The sequence below is a fragment of the Wickerhamomyces anomalus genome (genome assembly GCF_001661255.1).
Source record: "Wickerhamomyces anomalus NRRL Y-366-8 unplaced genomic scaffold WICANscaffold_1, whole genome shotgun sequence".
NCBI classification, from domain to species: domain Eukaryota; kingdom Fungi; phylum Ascomycota; class Saccharomycetes; order Phaffomycetales; family Wickerhamomycetaceae; genus Hansenula; species Hansenula anomala.
This window is the reverse complement of record NW_017567110.1, coordinates 1,809,679-1,834,463: the sequence shown is the minus strand read 5'-3', so window position 1 is coordinate 1,834,463 and position 24,785 is coordinate 1,809,679. Positions and strand designations below refer to the sequence as shown.

Here is a 24,785-nt window from a genome sequence, read left to right as displayed (position 1 = left end):
TAGCTGTCATGAGTTCCACTTTAATTTCATTATTCAGATCACAAACAAATGGTGCCGCTGATGGTACTGGTGTTTTAAAACTTGTTGATAAAGCTAAAGCTTTATTAGGTAACAACTTACCACAATACTTGGTTGATTATACTCTAAGTATTCAAATGTCAATATTTGGTGATTATCCATCATCAAAAGATATTGCACCAAGTGCTATATTCTTGTCAATTTTCATCATTTTCACATTGGCTCATTTATATATCTTTACTAAAAATATGATGAGAGGTCATAGGTTTTGGTTAAGTTTATTGTTTGCATTTTATTGCTTTTTAAGATTCTTGGGATTCACTTTAAGAGTTGTTTGGGCTAAAGATATTTTAAAAATGAAGACTGGTATTGCAAGTGAAATTTTCATTGTTATTCCTGTTGTTATATTGGCTGGGTTGAATTTAATTTTAGCTCAAAGAATCTTTACATGGAGACATCCTCATTTAGGTTCAACTAAATTCTTTTGGGCAAATATGATTACAACTTATGCAATTGTCACTGGTGTTGTTGTCATGGCTATAATTGGTTCTGTTGTTCCTTATATCTATTTTCTTAGTGAACATCATTTCAAAATGTGTAAACAAGTTAATCAAGCTGCAAGTGTTTTATGTGTTTTATTTTCATTATTGGCCATCTTTTTAGTTGCTGCTGCTTATTTGATTCCTTCAAGTAAACGTGATGTTTCAATGTGGACTTATCAACCATGGTGGGTTGAATCTTTTGGTATGTGGTATTTTGTTCCAAAAGATTCAGCTAAAAGAGCTGAAGAATCTTTTAAAGAACGTGATGATCATGCTTTTAATGCAACAAGAATTATTACATCAACTCATGAACGCTCAAATCAAATTGAACGGGTTCAATCAATTGATAAGTCTGGTAAATTGGGTCATAATCATTCAATTTTAATTATTGCTTTAACAACATTGATTTTATTAATTTCCACATTATTTAGATGTGTTAGTACTTTTATTGAACAACAAAAGGGGAACCAATCATGGATTTTTGAACCTGTTGTGATGTATATCATGTTTGGAGTTTTGGAGGTTCTTATAAACATTTTATATTTGACTGGACGTGTTGATTTAAGATTCTATAGACCAGATAGATTGAAGAAGTCAATGAGAGGTTCAAGATCATCAAATGTCAATCAAGTTCAACCAACTGGAACAACAGATGATGGTTCAAATCTTTCAAATATTGATGGTGAAAAGGCTACCACTGATCATGGTGAGAGGGGTCATATGAGTAGTTCGGATAACGTTGTTTGATGAATTTACTTGTTCCTATTAATCTTGATTTTATTGATTTCTTATATTAATTGCCTTTTGATAATGATACCTTGATTTTAGTATACTTTGGAGAACAATATAATTGTGTACATATGAATTGATGATTATGGTTAAATGATCCTGGATTCTGTAGTCAATTGACTTTCAAATATTGTGCATACAAGTCATAAGATGATCAATTAGACACATTTTCTTATCTGATCTTTTTTCAACAATCTGTAATCAGTATGGGGCTTGAGCTTCGCTTCTATTACCAGCGTGTGATATGATTCAAAACTTTGTGTACAAGTGTAACAAGAGTCAATCAAAACCACTGTATAACGGTTAAAACTAAAAGATCTAAAACGTATGTACACTATCCTTCTCTTTTCTCGTAAAGGTCCCTTGATTGTCTACACGTATTTTCCAACGGTGTTTTCATCGGATCTAGTTACTTCCCTATTTTAACCCTTTGCGCGCGCGCTCCCTATAAAATTATTTGGCAAAGCGCCTGTTTAGGCGGACCAAGCCGCAACAGGTCTCACAAAACCAATATTATTGTATTTGAAGTTTAAAGATGAAAGAAGTCCTTGAACCATTATATAGATGTTGATCAGGTAGCTGTATATATCCTTACTTGTACTCTATCATTACAACTTAAACTGTGTACTCTCTCTGGCTCAAGTCACCTGTACCACCGCTGGCCTGCCTAGAGCCCAGAGCCTCTGCCCAGCCAATGCCAGCGCACCATCGCAGGCTGTGGGCCCTACCGCCACTCTAGAACGAAGGGCACCACCTAACAATTCGCTTAACGTTTCGTAGCCTCTTAATTTACACGGCAATTAAAACTCTATGTGACAAGCTCACAACTACAACACACAGGGCTCTAGCTCAGAGCACGGATGGCTACACTTTTGTATGTAGTCAGTCCGTTCTGTTCATCATTATCACTTACCCCATACTGCGGAGTCCTTTTGGTGATAGTATATCCAAACTTATAGCCAATACTCTCCATCTAAAAGTGTCACTTTCCACTTGAACTCATCGCTTCAGTTTGTATGGAGGGCCTCGAGAGAAGGAAAAAAAAGCAATTTTTCAACGCTTTTGCAAAGCTGCCAAAAAAAAAAAAATCAGAAGATCGATAGCACTGGTCTGTGTGTGTTATCAGTACAAATTGATGAATGACGATAAACACCGCATAATACACGTAAAAACTGATCTAGTTATCTGTAGAAAGATTATTATCAGGCAGGTAATTGATCAAATAATTTTTGGTCCCTACCCCATCTATATTATTTTGGGTCAACCTATATAAATACCTCGACACATCCCATCAAACTCATCTCATCTCTTCTACACAACATACTCAACATTGCTATCAAACACTATACACAATGTCTACTCATCTAAGACATACTTCATCTAATAAGGATGAGAAACAGGTTTATGACATCCCTAATGTCGAAACTGGAGAAAGTTCAACTGGGTTTGTTGATGATTTAGAATCCCAAAATTCTCATGATTTAGCAGACGACTTACACCAAGGTTTGAAAGCTCGTCATATTCAATTGATTGCCCTAGGTGGTTGTATTGGTACAGGTCTTTTTGTCGGGTCTGGTTCAACTTTGGCCACTTGTGGTCCTGCTGGGTTATTGACTGCTTATTTGATCATGTCTACTGTTATTTATTTCATTATGAATGAATTGGGAGAAATGGTGTGTTATCTTCCAACAAAAGGTGGTGCTATTTCTGATATTGCCGTTAGATATGTTGATGAATCTTTAGGTTTCGCCACTGGTTGGATTTATTACTATACTTTTGTTATTTTGTTATGTACTGAAATTACAGCTGCTGCTATTGTTATTGAATATTGGACAGATAAAGTTCATATTGCAGTTTGGATTACTATTTTCTTGGTTGTCATTATTGGTTTAAATTTCCTTGCAGTTAAATATTATGGTGAAGCTGAATTTTGGTTTGCATCTTTGAAAATTTTCTGTATTATTGGGTTAATCATTGCTGGTATTGTGATCTTCTTTGGTGGTGGTCCAAATCAGCATAAAGTTCGTGGGTTCCAATATTGGAATAACCCAGGTGCTTTTGTGGAACATTTAAGTCATGGTAACACTGGTAAATTTTTAGATGTTTGGACTGGTGTTATTAAATCAGGGTTTGCATTCATTGTTGGTCCTGAATTAGTTGCAATTGCCGCTGCTGAAACTGAAAACCCAAGAAGAAACATTGCTAAAGCTGCTAAAAGATTTGTTTATAGATTGATGTTCTTCTATGTCGCAGGTTCTTTAGTTATCGGCATTATGGTTCCTTCAAATAATCCAAACTTATTGAATGGTTCTTCATCTGCTGCTGCATCACCTTTTGTTATTGGTATTAGATCAGTTGGTATTAAAGGTTTGAACCATGTTATTAATGCTGCCATTTTAACTTCAGCTTGGTCATCAGGTAATTCATTCTTCTATGCTGCATCTCGTACATTATTATCATTAGCTAAAGAAGGTAAAGCTCCAAAAGTGTTTTTAAAAATTAACAGAAATGGTGTTCCATACGTTGCATGTGCTTTAACTGCTTTGATTGGTGTCTTGTCTTACTTAAATGTTTCAAGTGGTACCTCAAAAGTTTTCAACTGGTTCTCAAACATCAGTACTATTTCAGGTTTCATTGGTTGGATTGTTATTGGTATTGCTTATTTACGTTGGAGAAAAGCTGTCATTTATAACGGGTTATGGGATCGTGTTCCATTCAAAACCATTCTTCAACCATATGGTACTTATTATTCAGTTGGTTTCATTACATTGATTTGTTTGACTAATGGTTATGCTACATTTTTCGGTAAATTTGCCGCTGCAGATTTTGTTGCTGCTTACATTACATTACCTGTTTTCTTCTTATTATACTTTGGACACAAGATCTTTACAAAGAACTGGAAATGGGCTTATCCAGTTTCAGAAATTGATGTTTTAAGTGGATTAGAACATGTTGAAAAATTGACAGAAACTGCTCCAACTCCAAATCCAACTACATGGTATGGTAAAGTTTGGGCTTGGGCTATGTGATGTCAACTAGTTCATATTCAATTGTTATTATTATTTATATCTTTAGTGCGTGGTTTCAAATTAATTGTTTTCAGGTGTACACCAGTTAGTTGATCTGCTAGTGTGTCCTGGGGGCTTTTGTCAATATTCCTTATGGATTAGGCCAATTATCAATTGGTCTCTTTGACAGTTAGTTGATCTGCTGTCTATCTGTCTCTTTCATTTTAATGTTTCTCAGGTTATCATTTGTTTTTCATGTTTGTTTTATAATGGGGATATATATCTTTTCTAGAATACAAGAGTTTTGATTAAAGATTGAACATGTACTTTCTGCCATTAACGACGGGTCGATAATGCTCGACCTTTTGAAACTGTAAATACTAACAATAGCTTTCAACATTCAGGCTATTCTTTCATGGTTGTAAATTCTATCTAGGGCTCAAGACTCGAGTGTACTTGATGCTCCATTGATTGTGGTCTGTATTTTCCTCAAAATACAGCCGCTCAGCTAATCGTTTATCATAGAAAGTAAGATGGCAAAACGAGTTGAAAAGACAGAAATCAGACATAGATTCGCTCATGTTTGTTGATAATGTTAATTGATGTGTATAGTTAGTGGTTTTGAACCTGATCAAGAGCCCAACCTAATTTGTTAGGTATAAATAATATCAGAGCCTCAGATTCATGATGCTTCATAATACATCATACTTGTTCTCAAATATGTTGTTTTACCCTTTGAAATGGAAGGTGGAAAAATCTGTATAAATTTAGAGACACTTGAAGGAAACAATCAATATGAATGGACTTTTTGAACCAGTAATACAATAGAACCTGGCTATTTGGAGATGACTAGTGACTTGATGAAGATCTTTAGCATAGGAACCAAGAACCATTTGAAGTGAGTGTTATTCATGGTCTCAACAAAGAATTAGCTGTTTGAAAACGCCTCTAAGTCAATTAGATATTGCACTGTCCAAGCCCAAGATATTCTGATTACTTCTGGTTAGACATCAATAGCACCATACTGCCCCAGAAAATAGCAACGGCTCTATTCTAGCTCCATAAATGACTGACCACTAATGTCTTATTGGATGACACAATAACCAACATGATACGTTTTCGATCGTGACTGGCATTGTATCATTAAATGTTGTTGACACCATATCGATGAAGATGAATATTCATATTAGCGAACCCACTAAAAAACTCACGATAATGCAGCCAACGAACGTTCTGTACTGCAAACCAGAAATATACCAATTACTGTCCTTTGGTTCTAAGTTGTAGACCGGCCTGAATATGTTCTTCTTGATGGGAGTTGTACTTCAAAAGAACTTGACTAGGTTCTTTTCGACTCTGCCTGTGTAACTCCTCATGTTTCGTTTTCTAGAAGCCCACAATGCCAGACACTTTGGCGCTGAAAATAATCCCAGAAGGGAAACGCATGGGCGAAATATTTAATTTTTGCAGACGACATGCGTAGCAATCAAAGTGTCAAATAATTCTTCAAACATGAAGAATTAAATCACTACAAATTCCGAAGGATTCAGATGGCACTAAATTGAAATCTACTTATAGAGATGAAGCATATATATAGTATTCAGTTTAGTTTGGAATCTAAAGTTCATTCTTTAGTGATCGTTCCTTTTAGCTTGCGTGTACCGATTGAATTAGCATCACTCTGTGAATTTGCGAAGTGCAGCAGAAATTCCACACTAGCGAATTTCATGATTCTCTTATGTCGTCTTATTATGTAAGGATAGCTGAGGGTAACTGAGATAAATTCCCACTTTTACAGGGTATCACGTATACTTTTGTGAGTTTTAACTATGTGAGATATGTCCCAGTATTGAAGGGATTTGTTTACCCAAGCCCTTCCCGATCGGGCAGTCTTCCTCAAAGGGGAAACAAATTGGCCGTTCTTGTTTTGGTCTTTTGTTTGTAATTGCCTCGGCAACGTGTCCCAAAGAGGAAATTTCAAATGTCATTTTCATGCTGGCTTATTTCAAGTTTTGCTCAAAGTAAACAACTCTGTGAGTGGGAAGAAGAAGGAAAAAAAAACATCATCATGAAGTTTAGATTTCATCCTTTATAATTAATACTCTTTCCTCAATTCTTTCCTTGTCGAACAGTCACACTTTTGAGAAAGTTAGAAGCCCAATCGCTATTACACATCTATCAACATGAGAGTGAATTTCGCAGCTTATGTTGTTCAATTATTTTTTTTAGCTGGGTATGTTTTTTTAAGGGTTGAGCTTAATGTATTTTTAAACAACAATCCAAACAATTTAAAGAGTCCAAGTACTAACAATTCTCTCTTCTAGTTTAACCTTGCTTTTGATTTTGATTGTCCTTTCAGGTTCAATCGACCATTTCCCAATCAACAAATTTTATTGGATTGAAGCTGATACCTCAGGTATGGGCAATGCCCCAAGTTTATCAAGATGGACCTTTTGGGGTTTAGCTAGTGAACAAAATGGTAAAAACTCCAAGGAAACATTATCTCCAGCTTATCCATTCTCACCAGTTGATAACTTTGATACTACTGAAAATGTTCCAAGTGACTTCGTCAGCAACAGAGACACCTATTACTATTTAACTAGATTTGCATTTGCATTCTTCTGGATTGCCTTAGCTTTTGTTGGTGTCTCATTATTGATCAGTATCTTTTCAGTCTTTTCTTACTCAATCATTAAAGTCAACTCATGGTTAACAACTTTAGCCCTTATCTTTGATGCCGGTGCTGTTGCTTTCATGACTGCTGCTATTGTTTTAGGTAGATCAGCTTTCAAAAGTGAAAACAGATATGTTCATTTAGGTCCTGCTTTGTTAGGTATCGCATGGGCTTCTGTTGCAGTCTTGATCATTTTATTCTTTGTTTCATGGGGTGAATTAATCTCAGCTTCTTACAAAAAACACAAATCTAGAGTTAGAGCTGAAAAAGGTGAAGAAGCTTACATTCCACAAAATCAACAAAATGAACCAATTCCTGCACCACCAGCTGCTGGTCAAACTGATTACACTGCCGAAGATCCATATGCTCAACAAAAGCAAGGTACTTTAAACAACGAAAGTGGTATCAAATTTTTCAAAATTAGACGTCACAACAAAGAAGATGGTGAATCAGTATAAACAAATTCAAAAATAAAAAACACCAAAACATCATTAAAACACTAAAGGACAACAATCTTTTTAATATTTGCGCCTTTTTCCAAGGTTTAATTTATGATACCTGATATCCTTTACGTATATCAATCACTTTTTTTTAATACTTTTTTACCTGTTAATTTTTTTTATATATATCCAGAACCAGTTGTTTTCTTTTCAAGAAAAACTCCAATATTAATCCATTCTTTCCACGTTTTATTTTAATTCCAATTGAGTCACTAATTAATGATTGAATAAATCAATTTGAATTTTTGATATGTTATTTTTTTGTTGTACTATTATAATAAACAATATTCTACTTTATATCATGTCTGATCTATTAGTGTGTGTCCCTTAACAGGGTGTTTTCGCGAATTCTGGTGATTTGAAATTCGACGCTCCGGTGGCGAAAAAATTTCCTTTTTTTCAAAATTCGATTTGTTCGAATTGAAAGAAAAAGAGCAAGTTCCGACTTTTACGGTTAGCACGAAACATAAACAAACACAAGCTGTTGATAGTGTAAAGGTGACAGATAGCTATAGAACACTAGGAAAAGAGTGTTCCCATCATATCAATCTACAAATATATCCAATTTAACTGCTTTCCAAATACTCTAGTGGTGTTTTTTTGCAAAGTTCTCATTTGAATTTAAGGAGAACGCTTATAAACTACTTCAGCAAACTCATCTTATAACAATAGGAAAAATGTCAAACAGTATTAACCCTTTGATTAACTTTGATAGACCACAAGAGCATGCTATTGATTCTGCCCTGGTTCAAGCACTAGATAGTTATGAAGCTGCTCAAGTTCCTCATCATTTACAGCAGTCTCATAACTTAGGTAGACAACAAGTCCATCCACATCAACATCACCAACAATTGCATCAACAAAATAATGGTCAACTTCAACATAAACAACATGATCAATCAAATGACCAAAGACTCCTCCAACAAGTTCCAATTGATCCTTCGATTAATGATAGTACTTCAGAAAAAAACGCTGCTGTAGCTGCTGCTGCCGCCGCTGCTGCTGCTGCAAATGATATGCTCAATGCTAGAAACACTGCACAAGCCGCTGTTAACTCTTCTAGCAAGATGAACAACTCTAGGAATAATAGTGCAAGTACTGGACCAAAAATAACAAAACCAAGAATTAATAAACCAGGACAAAAATTCGGTGCTAAAAAGAAATCGTGGGTTTGGAATTGGTTTATTCAAGATACTGTTGATTCAAATGTTGCTACTTGTGATTTCTGTGGTAAAGTTATCAAAAGATTAGCTTCTGACAAAGGCTCTCCAAAGAAATTAGGTGAACATTTGAAAACTCATAAAATTGATAAAAATTCAATAAACCCAAAGAGAGATTCAATGATTGTTGGTGATGCTAATCGTCATTATTTTAATACTTTAAATGCTGCACAAACCTTCAAACCACATCCACTGTCGAACCAGCCATCATCATCAAATTCACAGTCTCAACAATCGCACTCCCAACAATCACAACAACAAAATAATCATCAAACATTATCACAAAATAGTCCATACAGTCGTCAACAGACAACTGGTGCTTCAAACACAAATGCTGAATTCACAAACACAAATTATGATAGATCAGGATTCGACCAAAACCCATACTCACAACCAAAGTTTCAAAAAGATATAATGAAATTTCTGGTTGAAAATAAATTACCATTAGCAATTGTCAAATCACCATCTTTCAGACAAGTTATATTCACATTGAAGCCAGAAGCTATTCCTGATTTAAATGAACTGAATCATCTATACTCTTCTCTACTTGAAGTAATTCATAATGAGAAAGGTCCTTTAAGTAATGTTGATGATGTTAATAATGATCAACAAAATGATTCTGCTGATCACCAAACTTCTCGTCATGATGATTCCAATGTTGATGACTCCCTCACTGCATCTACTTCAGGTTGGGTTTAGATATCTATCTGTTCGAGTTGATGTGGATGAAATTGAGAAATATGTGTATTATTACTAAGTCGCGCTGCTGTTTTGTTTAGAATGTTGAATATTCTTTTACTTGTTCTATTTGATTTATTTTTATGTTATATTGTTAGAAATCTTGTTTTGAATTGAAACAATTTGTATACTTTATGGCTATCTTCTTGAAAACCTACATTTTATTAGTAATGTTTTTGTAATTTCATTAATGTATCTTCAATGAACATCGGGCTGTCTTATTAAAGGTAGTATATGTAACTTCTAACTCAATTCATAACTTATAAGGTGTTTTAGGTGCTCCATTGTTAGTTTGAGCTGGTACATTTGCCATGTAAAAGTTTAAATGGTTACTTTTAAGCATCCACAAATCTTTGATTTTCTCACTTGCGTCAACAGAATCAATTCCATTTTTAATCATGAACAGACACTTTTCAATTATTGTTATAGGTATCACCAAAGTAAAGTTCGGAACTATTTCACCATTGCTCAATTTTCCATTTGAAGTCATTATACCAATCAATTCACCTTTTTTATTGAACAAACCACCTCCCGATGATCCATTCCAACATCCAGCTGAAGTAAGAATCATGGCTAGTTCTTGAAAACCGTTGTCAATCTCTATAGATATCAAATCAGTTATCTTGCCAACGGAGTGCAATGGTGTAAGCTGGTTGGTATATCTTGAAAAAAATAACCCATTTCCAACTGATGTGACTTGAGCACCAATTCTCAACGATTCTATTTGGGATTTGTATGTATTACATAGATCAGCAGGTTTGATGTCAAAACTGGACGGTCTTATCTTCAAAAAGTATAAGTCATAACCTATTATAGGCGAGGGAATAAGGTCCACATCAAAAAGTGAGAAGGTTTTGCCATTAGCCGTTGTGATTGTCAGTGACCTCAACTCATTATACCTCATCACATGTTCATTTGTCACAATAAAGTCATTTGATAGAATAACACCACTTCCCCAAAAGTTCTCATCATTAATTGTTTGGATTGAAATACGCACAACAGATTCAGGTATATCTTCAAGATAATTGTGCTTAGGTTTTGAAGCTGTATCTCTGTGAGAGTTCAAGTTAATTTGTGGGTAATTCAATAACTCAAAAATTGAAGACCACGAAACCACGGTAAGTAGTGAGCCATCACCATTTGTTTTGACCAAAGAGCCAGCAACTAACCCAATTGATTGATCTTCTCCATTATCTAATTTCACTAGACCTCCAACTATATCATCAAAATACCGACAATCACTGAAATATCCTAATCCATTACGAAACTTATAGTTCAATGTTCCATGGTGTTTATAGTTTATGAAAATCGAAACATTGGTTAAACTGAACGGACAGCAATCGATGGCCACATTTGAAGGAATTTTGACAGCTGAACCATCTATAGGATTCAAAGGAAGAAGGTATCTTGGTGCAAATAATGGATATACATTTGGATCACTTAGTGATGGTATTTTAAAAGTCAATAAGCAAAGATTTTCAATGCCAGTTGGTTTGAAAGTGAAGCCGTCACAAAGAACAAGGCCCTTCACAAATTCAGAAAATGAGTCTTGGTGATTTTGAGCCTTAAAATATCTAACGTCTTGCAATTCTAGTGGTACCCAGCTTATATACTCATGGTTGATAAGCTCATTGGCTGTGAAACGAAAGGAAAAACTTGAAAGGTTGGATAAGCCCGTGACAGACAGTATCAAGTACTCAGCTGTCAATATATTGAATAAGTAAACACCACTTGTAGCATACGTATGATTTGAATCACTCAGGTGAATTGATATAGGAGAGTAAACCCAATCAGACATAACCCAATGAAAAAAATGAATGAATATTGATAGTTTTTGTGTTTGTGGTTAAGCAAAAGAATGTGAATAACTAGCTAGTTAACAGAAGTGCTCATCAGTGAAGATTTCCCAGCTCTTTGGATAGGTATCACCATCTCAACAATAATAGTATAAATCATCAAATTTCAATGATCAAAGTTGAACTCCACAAAGAAAATTACGACGTGTATCTTGGAAGTTGGATCCGGGGACTATCATGCCTCTTTGAGATATCCGATCCATCAAGTCACGTGTCCGGGCTCTTCGGTAGGAACACTACACTCAAGTCAAAAAAACGCCAGAAGACACGGATCAACCATGTTGATTCTTGTCAAAAGATTGAAGATTTGATTCTGAAGCATTGACGTCTCATAACTGGTGTATAAGAATCAAAATGACAGACTACCAAAGAGATTTCTCAACAGAACCACCTATATATGAATACGGAGATTCGTCATTCAGAAGGAGCTTCAATGAATCAAAAGAGGCTATAAGAAAACTAAGCTACCAAACGTTAGACTGGTGGTATGAACAGCCATTATATAAAAAGACTTTATTTATTCTCATAGATGTGCTATTCGTTCTATTAGTTGTGCTATTCGGTGTTTATCATGAAACATTGATAGGATACGTTGTTGAGTATTCAGATAAATGGTCCCAAAAGCCCATAAGTGCCTTTATTATTGGATTGATGCTATTTATTATATCATTCCCTCCATTAATCGGATTCAGCTTTACAAATACAGTGGCAGGTGCGTTTTACGGCGTTAGTATAAAAGGCTGGCTAATTATAGCAGTTAGTTCAATTTCCGGTTCAGTTGCTGCTTTCGTTGTCTTTAGATATATGTTGAAGTCTAAAGCGCAAGCCTTAGTTTCATCGAACAAAAAACTTTTTGCTTTTTCAACAATCTTACAAGAAAATAATAGTTTTTGGTTATTGACATTAATAAGGCTTTGTCCTTTCCCTTATTCATTGACTAATGGTGCTTTAGCTGCTATTCCTGGTATCACAATCACAAACTTTGCATTGGGTAGCATTATAAGTTCCCCAAAATTGGTGATTTATTTATTTGTTGGTGCTAAATTAAAGGACTTTGGTAAGGCGAAAGATACGTCGACAAAACTTGTTGATCTAGTCTCAATTGTTTTCACATTTATTTTTCTAGCCATAACTGGTTGGCTATTATTCACCAAAACAAACCAAAGAATTAAAGAACTGGAAGCTCAAAGAGGTTTACAACCGGAGGGCTCGAATGACTTGAATGAGGACTTTGAAAGATTTTTGGAAAATGATGGACATGCAGATACAGTGAACTTAGATGCCGAGTTTGACCTTGATAACGATTACATCAAAGATACTAATGCCAACAAAAAAGATGATAGAACAATTGTTTGAATAAAATTACTGTATCTCGTGGTCAGTGTATAAGCGTTACCTCAATTACAAAAATTCTCTTTCAATAGTAGTTAAATATTAATCCAAAACCTAGTATATATACAACATTTCAAAACCTTATAATTCCAATTAAACTATAGCTTACCCAAATACCAATTCATATAAAAAACCCAAAATACACCCTATTGAGAAACATGATCATCCACTTTCACTGGATCTTCATCATCATAACCATCATCATCGTCATAATTAGCTGAAAAGGGAGTGGTGCTGTTGACCTTGGATGGAGAGGAGCTAAACAGTCCATCTTGACCATCAATATTTGTAAAGGATCTCTGACGTTGTCCAATATCACTATCACCGCCAAAAGCTGAAGAGGAACCATTGGATCTCGAGTAACCTTCAAAGCTTTTTCTTGAGGGAGATCTAGCCTTCTTAAAGTAACTATCATGATTCACATGGAAACTCAATGGAGATTGTGCTTGACTTACATTTCCTGAAACTGGTAGGGAGTAGTCTTGTCTTTTATAGAAATTTGAGGTCTCCAAAGATTTTCCTGTTGCAGAATAAGATCTGTGAGCTTTAACATCTCTCCCACCAGATTCACTTAAATGTCTGGCTAACTGACTTTCAGACCCTTCAACGTGCAAATGAGACTTTACTGATCTCAATCCCCTTAATCTTCCAAGTGTTAAACTTTCCGATCTATGCCTGTGATGGAATTTTTGTTGTAGAGGCTGTGGTTTTCTTTCAGACTTTGGCGCAGAATAACGATTGTTGATATAGTTATCCAAGTAAACTGGGCCTTTAGTCAATGTTGTATCATTTGAAACATCCGAATAAAAATTTGGAGAATTAACCAATGCCAAATTGGAGTTCAAGTTTTTGAAATTTCTGCTTCTCAACAATTTGATGGCACCATCCAATGCAAATTCAATTCCGCAGTGGTTCTTAATAATGGATATCTTTGGCCAAGTTGCCCTAGCACCTTTCATAGTACATTGTAGTAAATATTCTGGAGTTGGGTTTGCTAGCAATTTATTCAATTGTGAAACTTCATGTAAGTCAGGTAGAATTGTTATATCTCCTGAATATTTCTGAGAGAGCACAGAGACAAGTTTTGTACACAAATTTCTTGCAATACCAACCTCTGCACTCATCTGAAGATAGTGGATAACTTCAGCTGACCAAAGGCCATAAATTTGGCCCAGTTTGGTTTTAAATTTTGCACTATACTCTGTTTCAATTTCACCACCAACACAGGTCACTGATAATTTCAAGAAAGGGACAACATGGGGATTAACTTGACAAGCAATAATGTGGTCGACATTGAACATTTCGGAAAGTCTCGTAATTGGTAAATCATTATCGACCGATCCATCCACAAATTTAACTGATGCATGATGCCATTCTTGTGTAACACCAGTTTTCAAATTTTTCTCATAGATCGTTGAAGAGGGAAAAACACCAGGCAAAGAACATGAAGCACAAACGGCTGACCAAATCAAAACTGAAGGGGCTGTTAAATAGTTCAAAAGTCTTGGGTGCTCATGAACACTTGCTGGTGACACAGTTATATTTAAAATTCTTCCCGTTCTATTATAGGCTTCTCTAAAAGTAAGATCTCCTAAGAAATCAATCATGGTATCTTGCAAATTTTTATTATCATACCAAGTTCCATATTTAAGAAATCGTGAAAGGCATATCAGAAATGTTTGTATGTTTTTTTGTTCTTCAAATATATCAAATTTTTGTTCAACAATAGTCTCCATTAACTCTTGAATTTCATCAGTGTTATGAACTGAAAGTATACTCGCCACTATAGCGCCAGCAGAACTCCCCGATATGATTCTAGGCAAAACATCTTCCTCCAACAACGCAGCTAAGACACCAATGTGGAAAAGACCATAGCAACCTCCTCCAGATAGCACTAATGCAGTTCTTCCTATATTCTTTCTCGTTTGAACAAGCATTCCCAAGATATATCTGTCATCCAACCCATGGTTGTTGTTTTCTTTTGTGACTTCTTGCAATGCCAGTTCACATTCATGAAGGTACTCCTCAATCAACTTCTTAGTCCCCGTATGAGAATGACGATAAAGGTTGACATTCCCTATATTTCCAATGTTTCTAGTCCATGTTGTTCTTATTAAATAGAGCAATTTGCGTATATCACCATCAAGCCTGGCAGAACGCAATTCCATCATATTTTTCTTAACAATTGAAAAATCATATAAGTTTGATTCTGCCTCCTGCTTCCACTTATTGAAATCTTGTAGCTCATCAAGATCGTTACACACTTCCATCCATTTTGAATAAGAAATTGCGGTTTTCTTTTGGAGTAGAAGATTATCAATCATCTCTTGCTTGGTAAAGTGTTCATAACTATAGGACGAGAATCCAAACTTTCCAGCAACTGAAGCCAGCGCAGACTTTGCAAGACCAACTGCAAATGCGAGGGTTCCTTGCTCTTCATCAACAGGTGAGTTCTTGGGCTCATCCTTTTCGTGATCATCATCCTGAGCGGATGACTTGCTTCTGTATTTAGTGATGAGAGACTCTGTGATGGACCGCAGCGGCTTTGCCTTTAAAGGAAACGCTCCACCAAATTCATTCATCTGCTTTTGATTGACCAGAATAGTTTGGTTTGAGAATAGTTAAACAATTGATCGATTATCAGCCTGCCTCATCACCAAATTAAATATTCGCGAATTATGACCTGTTGCTGAAGTAATCACTGACACATTCAGTGCACGTCATGTTTTGACAGCTTTTTAGTTTTTTTTTCATGTTTTGAAAAGTCGCGTTCTATGATGGCTGAGATTAAAATCTGCGAAAACCCTAATAAACTCTCATCAAAACATTGTTTTCAGGAAAAAAAAACTTTGCTTCCACTCTAACGCGAGAACCACCAGAGGACTTTCATTTTCAAAAAAAAATATCATTCCTTTATTCTTTTTAGCCTTCTTGTCATTCAACACACTTTTTTTCATTTTGCATTTGAAAAATCAATTGTCGGCATTATAAAGTTGAAATAATAGGTCAGCGTTGAGCATGAGTGAAAACAGCGCTCAGCAGTCCAAGAAACCTGCATTTTTCAGAACTCTTCCTGAGAATATTGCTACATCACCAATTGGTATTGTGAAAATATCAAATAGTCCTTTTCCTTCTTTGGACCCTACAAGACAATTTAGATCGGTTTATGAGAGAGCTGGTTTTGATGTCTACAGGCCTAATAAGACAAGACAAAGTTCTCGTGTAACTTCGCCCGTTATCAAAGAAAATGGTTTCAGATCACAGTCAACATCTCAGCTGAATCAACAGACAGGGATGCCAAAAGTCTTTGATGAGAAAAGAAATTTTAGTGAGCACCATAATATCAGTCACAGTAACCATAACTATGGTGATCCAATCCCAGGATTCAATAAGGCACCTTTAACAATTGATGCTAACTTGGCTAATGGCTCTAAAGATGGTGAAATCACTACCCACTTATCAACAGGATCAACAGCTACAAGCACTTTTGATAGAGCAGGCCCTAAGCCTCTTCATAGTTCTACATCCAGCACATTTACAGATACAGAACCTAGATCAGCTTCAACAGAAACATTTTCCAAATTCCGTGAAGGTTCATCAAGCAACTTTGTTAGTGCACAATCGTTACCTTATTCTGCACGCTCTAAAAGAAGTTCAAAAGACTCTACTCATACTTACAACACATCACCTTCGTCTTCAAGAATTGCTAGAGAATCAAATGGTTATCATTCACCTGCTCAATCATTCCCAAGAATCAGTCCAACTAGAAAATTGTTTGCTCCTCAAAATTATGCTAATGAACCAGAAGTACAACAGGGCCGTGGTTATATGGCTCATGAATCCAATGATCTTTCATTTCAAGCTTCAACAGGAGGTGACCGCTCAATCGATACTGTAAAGTATACCCCAGAAGAGAGATTGGAACCAAGCTTGGATGTATCAATGAACAATGTTCCCCGTGGTTTCCCAGATAAGTCATACGAAAGTGTCAATCCGCTGTCTAATTCAACTTCTTTCGATGTTTCAGAGCCTATAGATGTTATTTCTGATGATGGTGTCGATAATTCAGATGACGAATCTTTCAAAAGTGAAATTTTATCCCCAAAGAACCAACATTTCAATTTTGAGAATGGTAAAGACCAGCAGCTTGATGATTCATTAAGCTTTGGCCAAGATAGTACTCAAAGGGATATATCATTGCAATTACCTGTTTCACCACCACAAAGTCAGCAACAAGAACAGCTTAATACTATTCCACAACTTACAGTGAGCGATACTGAAGGTAACTATGTTCATCATGATGACTTTTTACCACCAAGTGATTACAAAAAGTCTACAGATATGAGACAAAGTGCTGTTTCTATTGCTGCCAGCTCCATTTACAGCAATGATAATAGACAAAGCATCACACCAATCTCAGAGTTTGAGACTATAGAAGAGCATGAATTTGAAAATTATCCAGATTTACCAAAATCTTCAGGTCCAGTTTATGAAGAAATTGAACAACAATTGGAATCCTTAAGTATGAAATCTCCACAACCTTCTCAACCACCACAAATTTTGATTCATTCTTTAAAAGAGGTTTCTACAGACGCTTTTGATGAAGAGCATGATGAACCAGAAGATGTTCAAGAATTTCAAAAAACAAATGGGGCTAGATCCATTGACAATGTGTCCAAGAATAATGAGTATACAACTCAAGATCAAGATGAATACGTGTCGAAATCACCAAATTTAATAGAAGAGCACAAACAAGAGCCAGAAGTACCGAAATATCCTGCTGGTGAGGGTCCGTGCAGAAAATGTGGATTAGAGATTGAGAGAAAACCAATATATTCTAAAAGTGGTGAATTATCAGGTCAATGGCACAGAGAATGCTTTACATGTACTCTATGTGATTTAAAATTCAATAAAAACACTAGTTGTTTTGTTTTGAAAGACTTGCCCTATTGTGAATATCATTACCATTTAACAAATAATTCATTGTGTAAAGTTTGTGGTAAAGGTATTGTTGGTAAATGTTTGGAAAATGATGCTGAGGATAGATATCATCTTGAATGTTTAAAATGTACGAAATGTGGTGATTTCATAAAAAGTGATTATTTATCAATCAATGGCAAAGTGCATTGTGAAAGTTGTGCTACTGAATTCACATCTGGTTCTCGAACAAATGATCCAAATGATGTTATTGAAAGAAGACGAACCAAGTTGTACTTTATTTGATTTTTCATTAGTTGATGTGTATTATATAGCTGCAAGTCAAAATTTTAAAAAGACAATTTCATTCTACAAGTTGAACGTTAGTACAATTTATTTTCGATTAATTAATCATGCATTCTAGTATTAAGGAAACAAAACGGGACGTTAAGAAAAAACTGGCACATCGACGCAAAGGTGATCAATGGAAGCGACAAAATGAAACAAAATGGTGAGATGAAAAAAAGTAATTATTAAAATGTTCACTTTGGAGTTCCTTTGAAAAATGGATGAGCCATAGCTTCTTTAGCTGTTAATCTCTCTTGATGGTCATATCTTAACAAATGATCAATCAAATCAACAATTTCATCATCAACCAAGTACTTATTGGAATCAGTAACGAATGAACTCCATGGTCTTCTTGGGCATGGAAGCAAAACATCATTATATTCTTTTGACAACTTCAAGCCATATTTTTTTAGATATGAGTATAGTTCATCTGTACCTAAAACTTTAGCAATTTTGATTAATTGATCGAAATTGGAATCACCCCTGAAAAATGGTTCCTTTTTGAAAACTATGGCAGCTAACATGGCACCAACAGACCATAAATCTAGAGAATAATCATACTGGTTCAAATTTACAAGTAATTCTGGACCTTTGTGATATCTTGAAGCAACTCTAACGTTATAATCAACACCAGGATGATAAAATTCAGCTAAACCCCAATCAATAAGCCTTAGTTTTTTGTTGAATGGATCAATCATGATGTTTTGAGGTTTCACATCTCTATGGATGATACCCATTGAATGTGAATAATCTAATGCAGTAAGAAGTTGAGTGAAGTAGTATTGAATGTCACTTCTTTTGAATTTTGAGTATAAAGTTCTAAAATCAACATTTTTAACTTCTTCAAATATCAAAGCAGGTATTTTTGAGTGTGCATCTCTGACTAAATCTAATAATGCAACAACATTTGGACCTCCTGTTAAATTCTGCAAGATCTTAACTTCTCTGTATATCTTTTTGATTTTGACTGGTTTCAACACTTTAATGACACAAGGTTGATTATTAACTATATTAAGACCTTGGAACACTTCTGAGTATTTACCACGTCCTATTTTGGAGACGATTTCATAGTTTGATATGAGGCCCCATTCAATTTCGAAGTTTTCATAATCCCAATACTCCTTTGGTCTTTTTTCATTAGCATCAGCATAAACCTTGGAGACTGAATACACTCTTTCTGCCTTTGGGTATGACATGGTGATTCTATTGACTAATAATTTGGAAGGTTTTGTAGTTGTTGAACTCGTGCGATCTTGAGTAATTATAAACAAAGGAAATTCACTAGCGGCTTGTGTAAAACTAACTGATGTGGATACTGAGCAGCTTCAAGAAACCCTAACACAACAATAGCACCCGCACAGGAATAAACGAATTCTTAGCTTCTTTTGAAGACCCTTTCGAGTTGATTAATAGCGCTGGTGAAGGTAGTTTTTTAGCTTTATTGTCTGCTCTGTTTTCATGACTTTTGGCAGAAGATCTTGGTTAAATTTTTTTGAGAATGCGAATTTGCAGGGTAAACACTAGACATTTGCAAGTCAAAACGCGTGTACTTGTAGCTGAAACTCTCCATATAAACCATCAGTAATCGTGTTGTGAGTGACTGCTGTTGGTGTGCTAATAGCTGGGTACCAAAGTCTGTAATTTGATCGGTGACTGAATCTGTTATGGTGCTGGAAGAGCGTTGTTTGAAGAAGATCTCCATAGCAGTTGAAAATGATAGTGCTTTATTTCATGGTTTGAATCAACTACAAGGTGAGTTGTTGTTCCTGATGATACTGATAACTTGATTTTACTAACTATTTGAACAGAAATTGAACTATGGAATAGCAAAAGTAAAATAGTTAATGAGAATATAAGGAATATATCAAGGCCATTAAAGTTTATCAGTCTAGTGAATCCAGTATACACACCAATATGGGCAATAGTTGATAAGCCATATATTGTGTAAGTTGAATTTGAATGTTCTGGAAGTATTCCCACTAACCAAAATCTATAGGTTCTCCTCTGATGAAAACACGCTGTCGGTATTCCAAACTTTAATGAACCATTCCAATTTAAAAGAAAATGTATTCAACAATGCCCTATTAGCCAGTATTAAAGATACTTTATTCATGCTGTTCTATATCGAAATGGTTAATGAGAGCCCCAGTGTCAAATGCTTGCTACTTGAAATCAATTTCAATAAGATAAATGAGGTTTTAAATGGAGAGGAAGATATGAGTACTGATGCCCCATCAGCATATTTTATTGATGAAGTGTTGGCAAAGAAAGATGAAATGATTGACAATCTGCTCAAAAGACGAAGCGATAAACAACAATTATCGAGGGCAAAGAAACAACAAGTTGAAGATACAGCTAAAGATCAACAGTTGAGGATTGTGAATGTTCGCCAAAATTTCAAAAAGATCATAAACAAGGAGGTGAAAAGAAGATTGACTGGTCGCCCAAAGTCCACACAAATTGAAGCTGGTGAGATTTGCTTCAAAGCTATGAGCTTCAAGTTTACCAGTCTAGAAAGCATGGATGATAGAGATGAAAGAGAAGTCAAAGATTGGCTCAATATTTTCTTGAGTGTATTGGGTCTTTGATCAATCTTTCTATGATACAAAGTGAATAACTACATTTCTAAGCGTATAGGAACTAATGAATAATGAACTAATATTGCATTTTACATCGATTCAATAATTTTTGTATATGGGAGTGCGATAACCAGATATTGATTTTTTTGGCCTGTTTATTTTTTATTCTTGATCCTTCCTCCATCTACAAACCTCCTAGAATCCAATAAGCTTCAAAACGTTCATCATGTCAGACAATTCAAACGGAAACCCTTACAGTGTCCTGGCTGCCCAGTTTAAAGAGTTGAGAAATCCTTTAAGCCAACTGAAAACTAATTATGACAAGTTCAAAAATTCATTCGAAGGTGAGAGAATCGACCAAATCAACACGGAAATTCAAAAAGTCAATTATTCTTTTAAATCAGCTACAAATGTTAAGAAATGAAACTTAATGGTTGATTAAACAATGTACATTAGGAATATGTAAATGACCAAGGAAGTGGAATGTCAAATGGAGTCAAATAGAAACCCGTGGTATGTTTAAGGTGGTGTCATTACTTCAATGAATCCAGTTTCTTCATCAATCCACATGTAACCACCATTTGGACCAATATGTGGACAATGGATGTTTGGATGGTATTATTTTGATCCAAACACTTACACCAAACCGTACCTCTACAACCTCCACATGATTTTCCAACTGAAATAGGCAACGGTATTTAAATATTTACCCACAGTTTCTTGTGACAACAATTCTTCGAGAAAGACCCTTAGAGAACAACTATCGATTAAGTATTGGCTATGTCAACATTCTTTAAATATAAGGAAAGGCAAGTGTGATGGCGTGTTGGTAACGTTCCTTGGCTGACACTCTTGGAATTCTTGAACTTTTGGTGTGGTTTGGGTGCAGTATTATGTTGAATATTTGCTTATAATTCTAAAAAAGTCACAGGCTAATTTATGAGTGTTGAATTGACATGACAATGGCTAGAAATACAGTACATGTCTTTGAACACTAAGGCCTGGATTGGGTACAAACCCGGCCATTGATAATGTTCAACTGGGAGGGCCTGAACTCTGTGTTTGATGACTATCAATACTGGTTACTTCCACACAAATATAACTTCTCAGCCTTATAAGTGAAGGTTGGCATTTTGAAAGTTCTTCGTTGAATCAAGTTTGAGATTTGACACATTATTCTTTTACTTGAATGAGACATTGGTGAAGTAAAGCATTTGAATTTGTAGTTTAATACAAACCCTTCTGTGTACACTCAACATACCCATATTACAATTCTTATTCTGGATTTAACTATGCCTTCTTCATACTTCTTAACTTTCTGTGAGCCATTAGGCCCAAATAATATAGAGAATCGTACTTATTGTGATCAGAACATCAACGTCTACATGAAGTTGTGAAGCCTGTAGACTACATTCTTGTAATTATATATTCGTCATAATGGAATAATGAAACCCATCTCGAAAGGAAATGAACCTTTGGGTATTGAGTCTTGACTCTTGCGCTCTGAGGTCCCTGTTATTGTCAATATTTGTAACTTGTAAGTGTTGTCACTTGTGTAGTGTTGGTTGAACAATCGTTGCAGTGCCGTGGGCCTGAGGCAATCATCAGTTGAGCCAAGCGAAGTATCTGTAGGCAGACACTTGTCTTGAGAAAAAGGTACCCGAGCCCAACCAGCTTCTTTGTAGGCTCGTTCGAAGCTAAAATTGTGACAAACCATATCCCACAACGCTACATTCCATAGACTTTATATAGCTCGTATTATATACAGTTAATCTGAGCTGAACAATAGTGTAGAAGGCTAGGTACACTAACTAATAAGTTGACGATCTGTGATCCCTAAACTCTTTTTGAACTTCTACTGCCTATCAGCGGTAATGCAAATTTTCCGGCGAGTAAAACTAAAAAATTTTGACTTGACTTGAGGTTGCAGCGCTTCTCATCTTTCCAGATACAGATATGAAATGCCCTGAGAGCCAATCAGGTTGAGTAATCACCTTCATGATGTGCTATCAAACCCTGACTTGACTCTTGATCTCCAAACTTAATTATTTTTTGATTAAGAACGGCTACAGATTTACTGAAAAGGGTCATAATTAAATGCAACAAAACCGTTGGAATTTACAACAAATTACCAGAAAGAGAATATTTCGATAATCCACAAATGGCATACAGTACAATCTAGCATCCTTGAAGATTTTCCAATGAAACTGGGTACCCATATAAAACCATGAACAATTCCTCAAATTATAAATGCTCAAAGTGCTCGAGGGCTTAACATAGAAAGCATCATAACAACAATGAAATTCCAATCATTACTTTCAATCGCTGCTGTTTTAGCCTCAGCAAGTGCTAAAAAGATCTTTATCGATAACGATGGTTTAGCACCATTGCAATTGTTGTTCCCAATCGCTGCTGGTCACGAAGTTTTGGGTCTATCAACTTCATTCGGTTCTGCTTCACTGGTTGATGGTGCTGGTCAAGCGTATGATATCTTGAACACATACAATCTATCTTCATGTGTCCCACATTATATCGGTGCTCAACAACCTTTATTGAGAACTTATGAAACTTTCCATGCTTGGGAAGATTTATTTGGAGCCTTGGTTTGGCAAGGGGCTTATGACCCACATTATAAAGATTCATACTCTTGGGAAAACATCACTTATAATGATACATTAGCTGGTGCAATTGCCTTGATTGATGCTGTTAAATCAAACAAAGATACTGATCCAGTTATTGTTTATGCTGCTGGTATGATGACAACTGTTGCTCAAGCTTTAAGTATCTATCCAGATTTGGCTAAAGATGCTCAAGGTTTATACATTATGGGTGGTTACTTTGATAATCAATATGCTCAAACTATTGGTGATTCTATCACCATTGATATCAACACCGATATTAACTTGATTCAAGATCCTGAAGCTGCACAAATCGTCTTAACTGCTGATTGGGATGAAATTGTCATTGGTGGTAACGTTACCAACTATTTGGTTCCATCTCAAAAACTATACGATATCCTTGAAGAAAAAGCAGGTGGTCTTGATGTTATTAGATCAAACCCATACTTTGCCCAAGTCTCAAAATTATTAGCTACTGGTAACTACTCACAAAATAATGATCAAGAAACTTTACCATTTTGGGATGAAGTTGTCTCTGCTTACATGTCATGGCCAGAATTGATCTTAGAAACTACCAATGCCTCTGTTGCTGTTGATACTAGTTTCTACTCCCCATTCTATGGTTCATTAAGAATGTGGAATCCAGAATGGGCTCCAAAAAGTGGTTACAAGATTGCCAATGCTACAATCATTGACAAAATCGATGACGAAAAATTTTACGGTTTATTGATTGATACTTTCTTTAAAAACTGGACTCAATACTGTGAAGTTGATGGTGCTGTTCCATTGATTTTATAACCAGTTTAATCAACCAATCGTCACATCAAATATGTTCAAACTTCTCATTTCACACTTCAATTACGTTGAACTCATTGAGGATCAGTCAACTTCAACTGGTCCTAACCCTTTTTAACTTAAACTCACGATTAATAATAATGTACAATACCCTTATTAGACAACAATTAACCAAATTGTAGTGGATAAAGCTGTAAGTGAACAAAGGCTTAACAAAAAACCATACTGACAGCTCTCCTATATGATAGTATAAAATTCCCATGTCACCTGACCATTGCTTACGTAAGCGTTATACGCTAGAGCCTTTCAGCCGCTTTTGAACGTCAGAACTCGTCCTTGTTAGCTCAGTTGGTAGAGCGTTCGGCTTTTACAGTCAAACTAGGGAAATCATTTCTTAGCGGAAGTTAACCGAAATGTCGGGGGTTCGAGCCCCCCATGAGGAGTTCTATTTTTTTTCCAGTTTTTGTAAGACTACAAACGATTATGAAAATCAACTGCTAGAACAACTTGAGATGAAGTTGAAGTTGGATAAAGATTTAGAATAGAGAGATGGTGGGGATTAGGTACAATACCCCTACGGTATTACAAAGATTTATTGAAACTCCCGTTTTGAAACTTTTGGATTATTTATTTTGACTTTTGACTTTATTAAGAAGGTTGCTCTATAAGGAAAGAAAGAAGGATAGAGGTATAAAATTGAGCTATTGATTAATATTGGAAATTTATTTGGAACAGTGTTATATTGGAATTATTATATTGAAAGTTGAAGTGTAAAAGTGTATAAGATTTTA

At 35.5% G+C, this 24,785-nt stretch overlaps 12 protein-coding genes and 1 non-coding gene across 13 annotated transcripts; 9 read left to right on the top strand and 4 right to left on the bottom strand.

Moving 5' to 3' along the window:
- Nucleotides 1–8: 8 nt before the first annotated feature.
- Nucleotides 9–1,307, top strand: WICANDRAFT_26931 (DUF3112 domain-containing protein; the record flags this gene model as incomplete). Its single annotated transcript, XM_019181318.1, has 1 exon — nt 9–1,307. One exon carries the CDS (start codon nt 9–11, stop codon nt 1,305–1,307), a length of 1,299 nt encoding a protein of 432 aa, XP_019041567.1.
- A 1,394-nt stretch (nt 1,308–2,701) lies between these two features.
- WICANDRAFT_25656 (uncharacterized protein) lies at nt 2,702–4,378 on the top strand (the record flags this gene model as incomplete). The annotated part of the gene is made up of 1 exon (XM_019181170.1): nt 2,702–4,378. One exon carries the CDS (start codon nt 2,702–2,704, stop codon nt 4,376–4,378), a length of 1,677 nt encoding a protein of 558 aa, XP_019041566.1.
- A 2,310-nt stretch (nt 4,379–6,688) lies between these two features.
- SUR7 (Sur7p) lies at nt 6,689–7,489 on the top strand (the record flags this gene model as incomplete). The annotated part of the gene is made up of 1 exon (XM_019181065.1): nt 6,689–7,489. A coding segment is annotated over one exon (801 nt), but the record flags the coding sequence as incomplete, so codon positions are not given.
- A 719-nt stretch (nt 7,490–8,208) lies between these two features.
- WICANDRAFT_76527 (uncharacterized protein) lies at nt 8,209–9,450 on the top strand (the record flags this gene model as incomplete). Its single annotated transcript, XM_019184399.1, has 1 exon — nt 8,209–9,450. One exon carries the CDS (start codon nt 8,209–8,211, stop codon nt 9,448–9,450), a length of 1,242 nt encoding a protein of 413 aa, XP_019041564.1.
- A 292-nt stretch (nt 9,451–9,742) lies between these two features.
- WICANDRAFT_60416 (S1 family peptidase) lies at nt 9,743–11,287 on the bottom strand (the record flags this gene model as incomplete). Its single annotated transcript, XM_019182987.1, has 1 exon — nt 9,743–11,287. One exon carries the CDS (start codon nt 11,285–11,287, stop codon nt 9,743–9,745), a length of 1,545 nt encoding a protein of 514 aa, XP_019041563.1.
- A 412-nt stretch (nt 11,288–11,699) lies between these two features.
- Nucleotides 11,700–12,701, top strand: TVP38 (Tvp38p; the record flags this gene model as incomplete). The annotated part of the gene is made up of 1 exon (XM_019181219.1): nt 11,700–12,701. One exon carries the CDS (start codon nt 11,700–11,702, stop codon nt 12,699–12,701), a length of 1,002 nt encoding a protein of 333 aa, XP_019041562.1.
- An 893-nt stretch (nt 12,702–13,594) lies between these two features.
- WICANDRAFT_25380 (uncharacterized protein) lies at nt 13,595–15,319 on the bottom strand (the record flags this gene model as incomplete). Its single annotated transcript, XM_019181135.1, has 1 exon — nt 13,595–15,319. A coding segment is annotated over one exon (1,725 nt), but the record flags the coding sequence as incomplete, so codon positions are not given.
- A 436-nt stretch (nt 15,320–15,755) lies between these two features.
- On the top strand, nt 15,756–17,640 carry WICANDRAFT_82405 (uncharacterized protein; the record flags this gene model as incomplete). Its single annotated transcript, XM_019185374.1, has 2 exons — nt 15,756–17,526; nt 17,561–17,640. 2 exons carry the CDS (start codon nt 15,756–15,758, stop codon nt 17,638–17,640), a joined length of 1,851 nt encoding a protein of 616 aa, XP_019041560.1.
- A 556-nt stretch (nt 17,641–18,196) lies between these two features.
- On the bottom strand, nt 18,197–19,198 carry CKA2 (casein kinase 2 catalytic subunit CKA2; the record flags this gene model as incomplete). The annotated part of the gene is made up of 1 exon (XM_019181289.1): nt 18,197–19,198. The coding sequence occupies one exon, from the start codon at nt 19,196–19,198 to the stop codon at nt 18,197–18,199; it is 1,002 nt and encodes a 333-aa protein (XP_019041559.1).
- A 468-nt stretch (nt 19,199–19,666) lies between these two features.
- On the top strand, nt 19,667–20,590 carry WICANDRAFT_60411 (uncharacterized protein; the record flags this gene model as incomplete). The annotated part of the gene is made up of 3 exons (XM_019182986.1): nt 19,667–19,754; nt 19,811–19,946; nt 19,999–20,590. 3 exons carry the CDS (start codon nt 19,667–19,669, stop codon nt 20,588–20,590), a joined length of 816 nt encoding a protein of 271 aa, XP_019041558.1.
- A 1,423-nt stretch (nt 20,591–22,013) lies between these two features.
- On the bottom strand, nt 22,014–22,298 carry WICANDRAFT_82402 (uncharacterized protein; the record flags this gene model as incomplete). Its single annotated transcript, XM_019185373.1, has 1 exon — nt 22,014–22,298. One exon carries the CDS (start codon nt 22,296–22,298, stop codon nt 22,014–22,016), a length of 285 nt encoding a protein of 94 aa, XP_019041557.1.
- A 429-nt stretch (nt 22,299–22,727) lies between these two features.
- WICANDRAFT_87743 (uncharacterized protein) lies at nt 22,728–24,128 on the top strand. Its single transcript, XM_019186128.1, has one exon. The coding sequence runs from the start codon at nt 22,879–22,881 to the stop codon at nt 23,995–23,997; it is 1,119 nt and encodes a 372-aa protein (XP_019041556.1). The 5' UTR covers nt 22,728–22,878; the 3' UTR covers nt 23,998–24,128.
- A 199-nt stretch (nt 24,129–24,327) lies between these two features.
- Nucleotides 24,328–24,437, top strand: WICANDRAFT_t25. The gene has a single exon. It is a non-coding gene; the product is annotated as a tRNA-Lys (tRNA).
- Nucleotides 24,438–24,785: the final 348 nt, after the last annotated feature.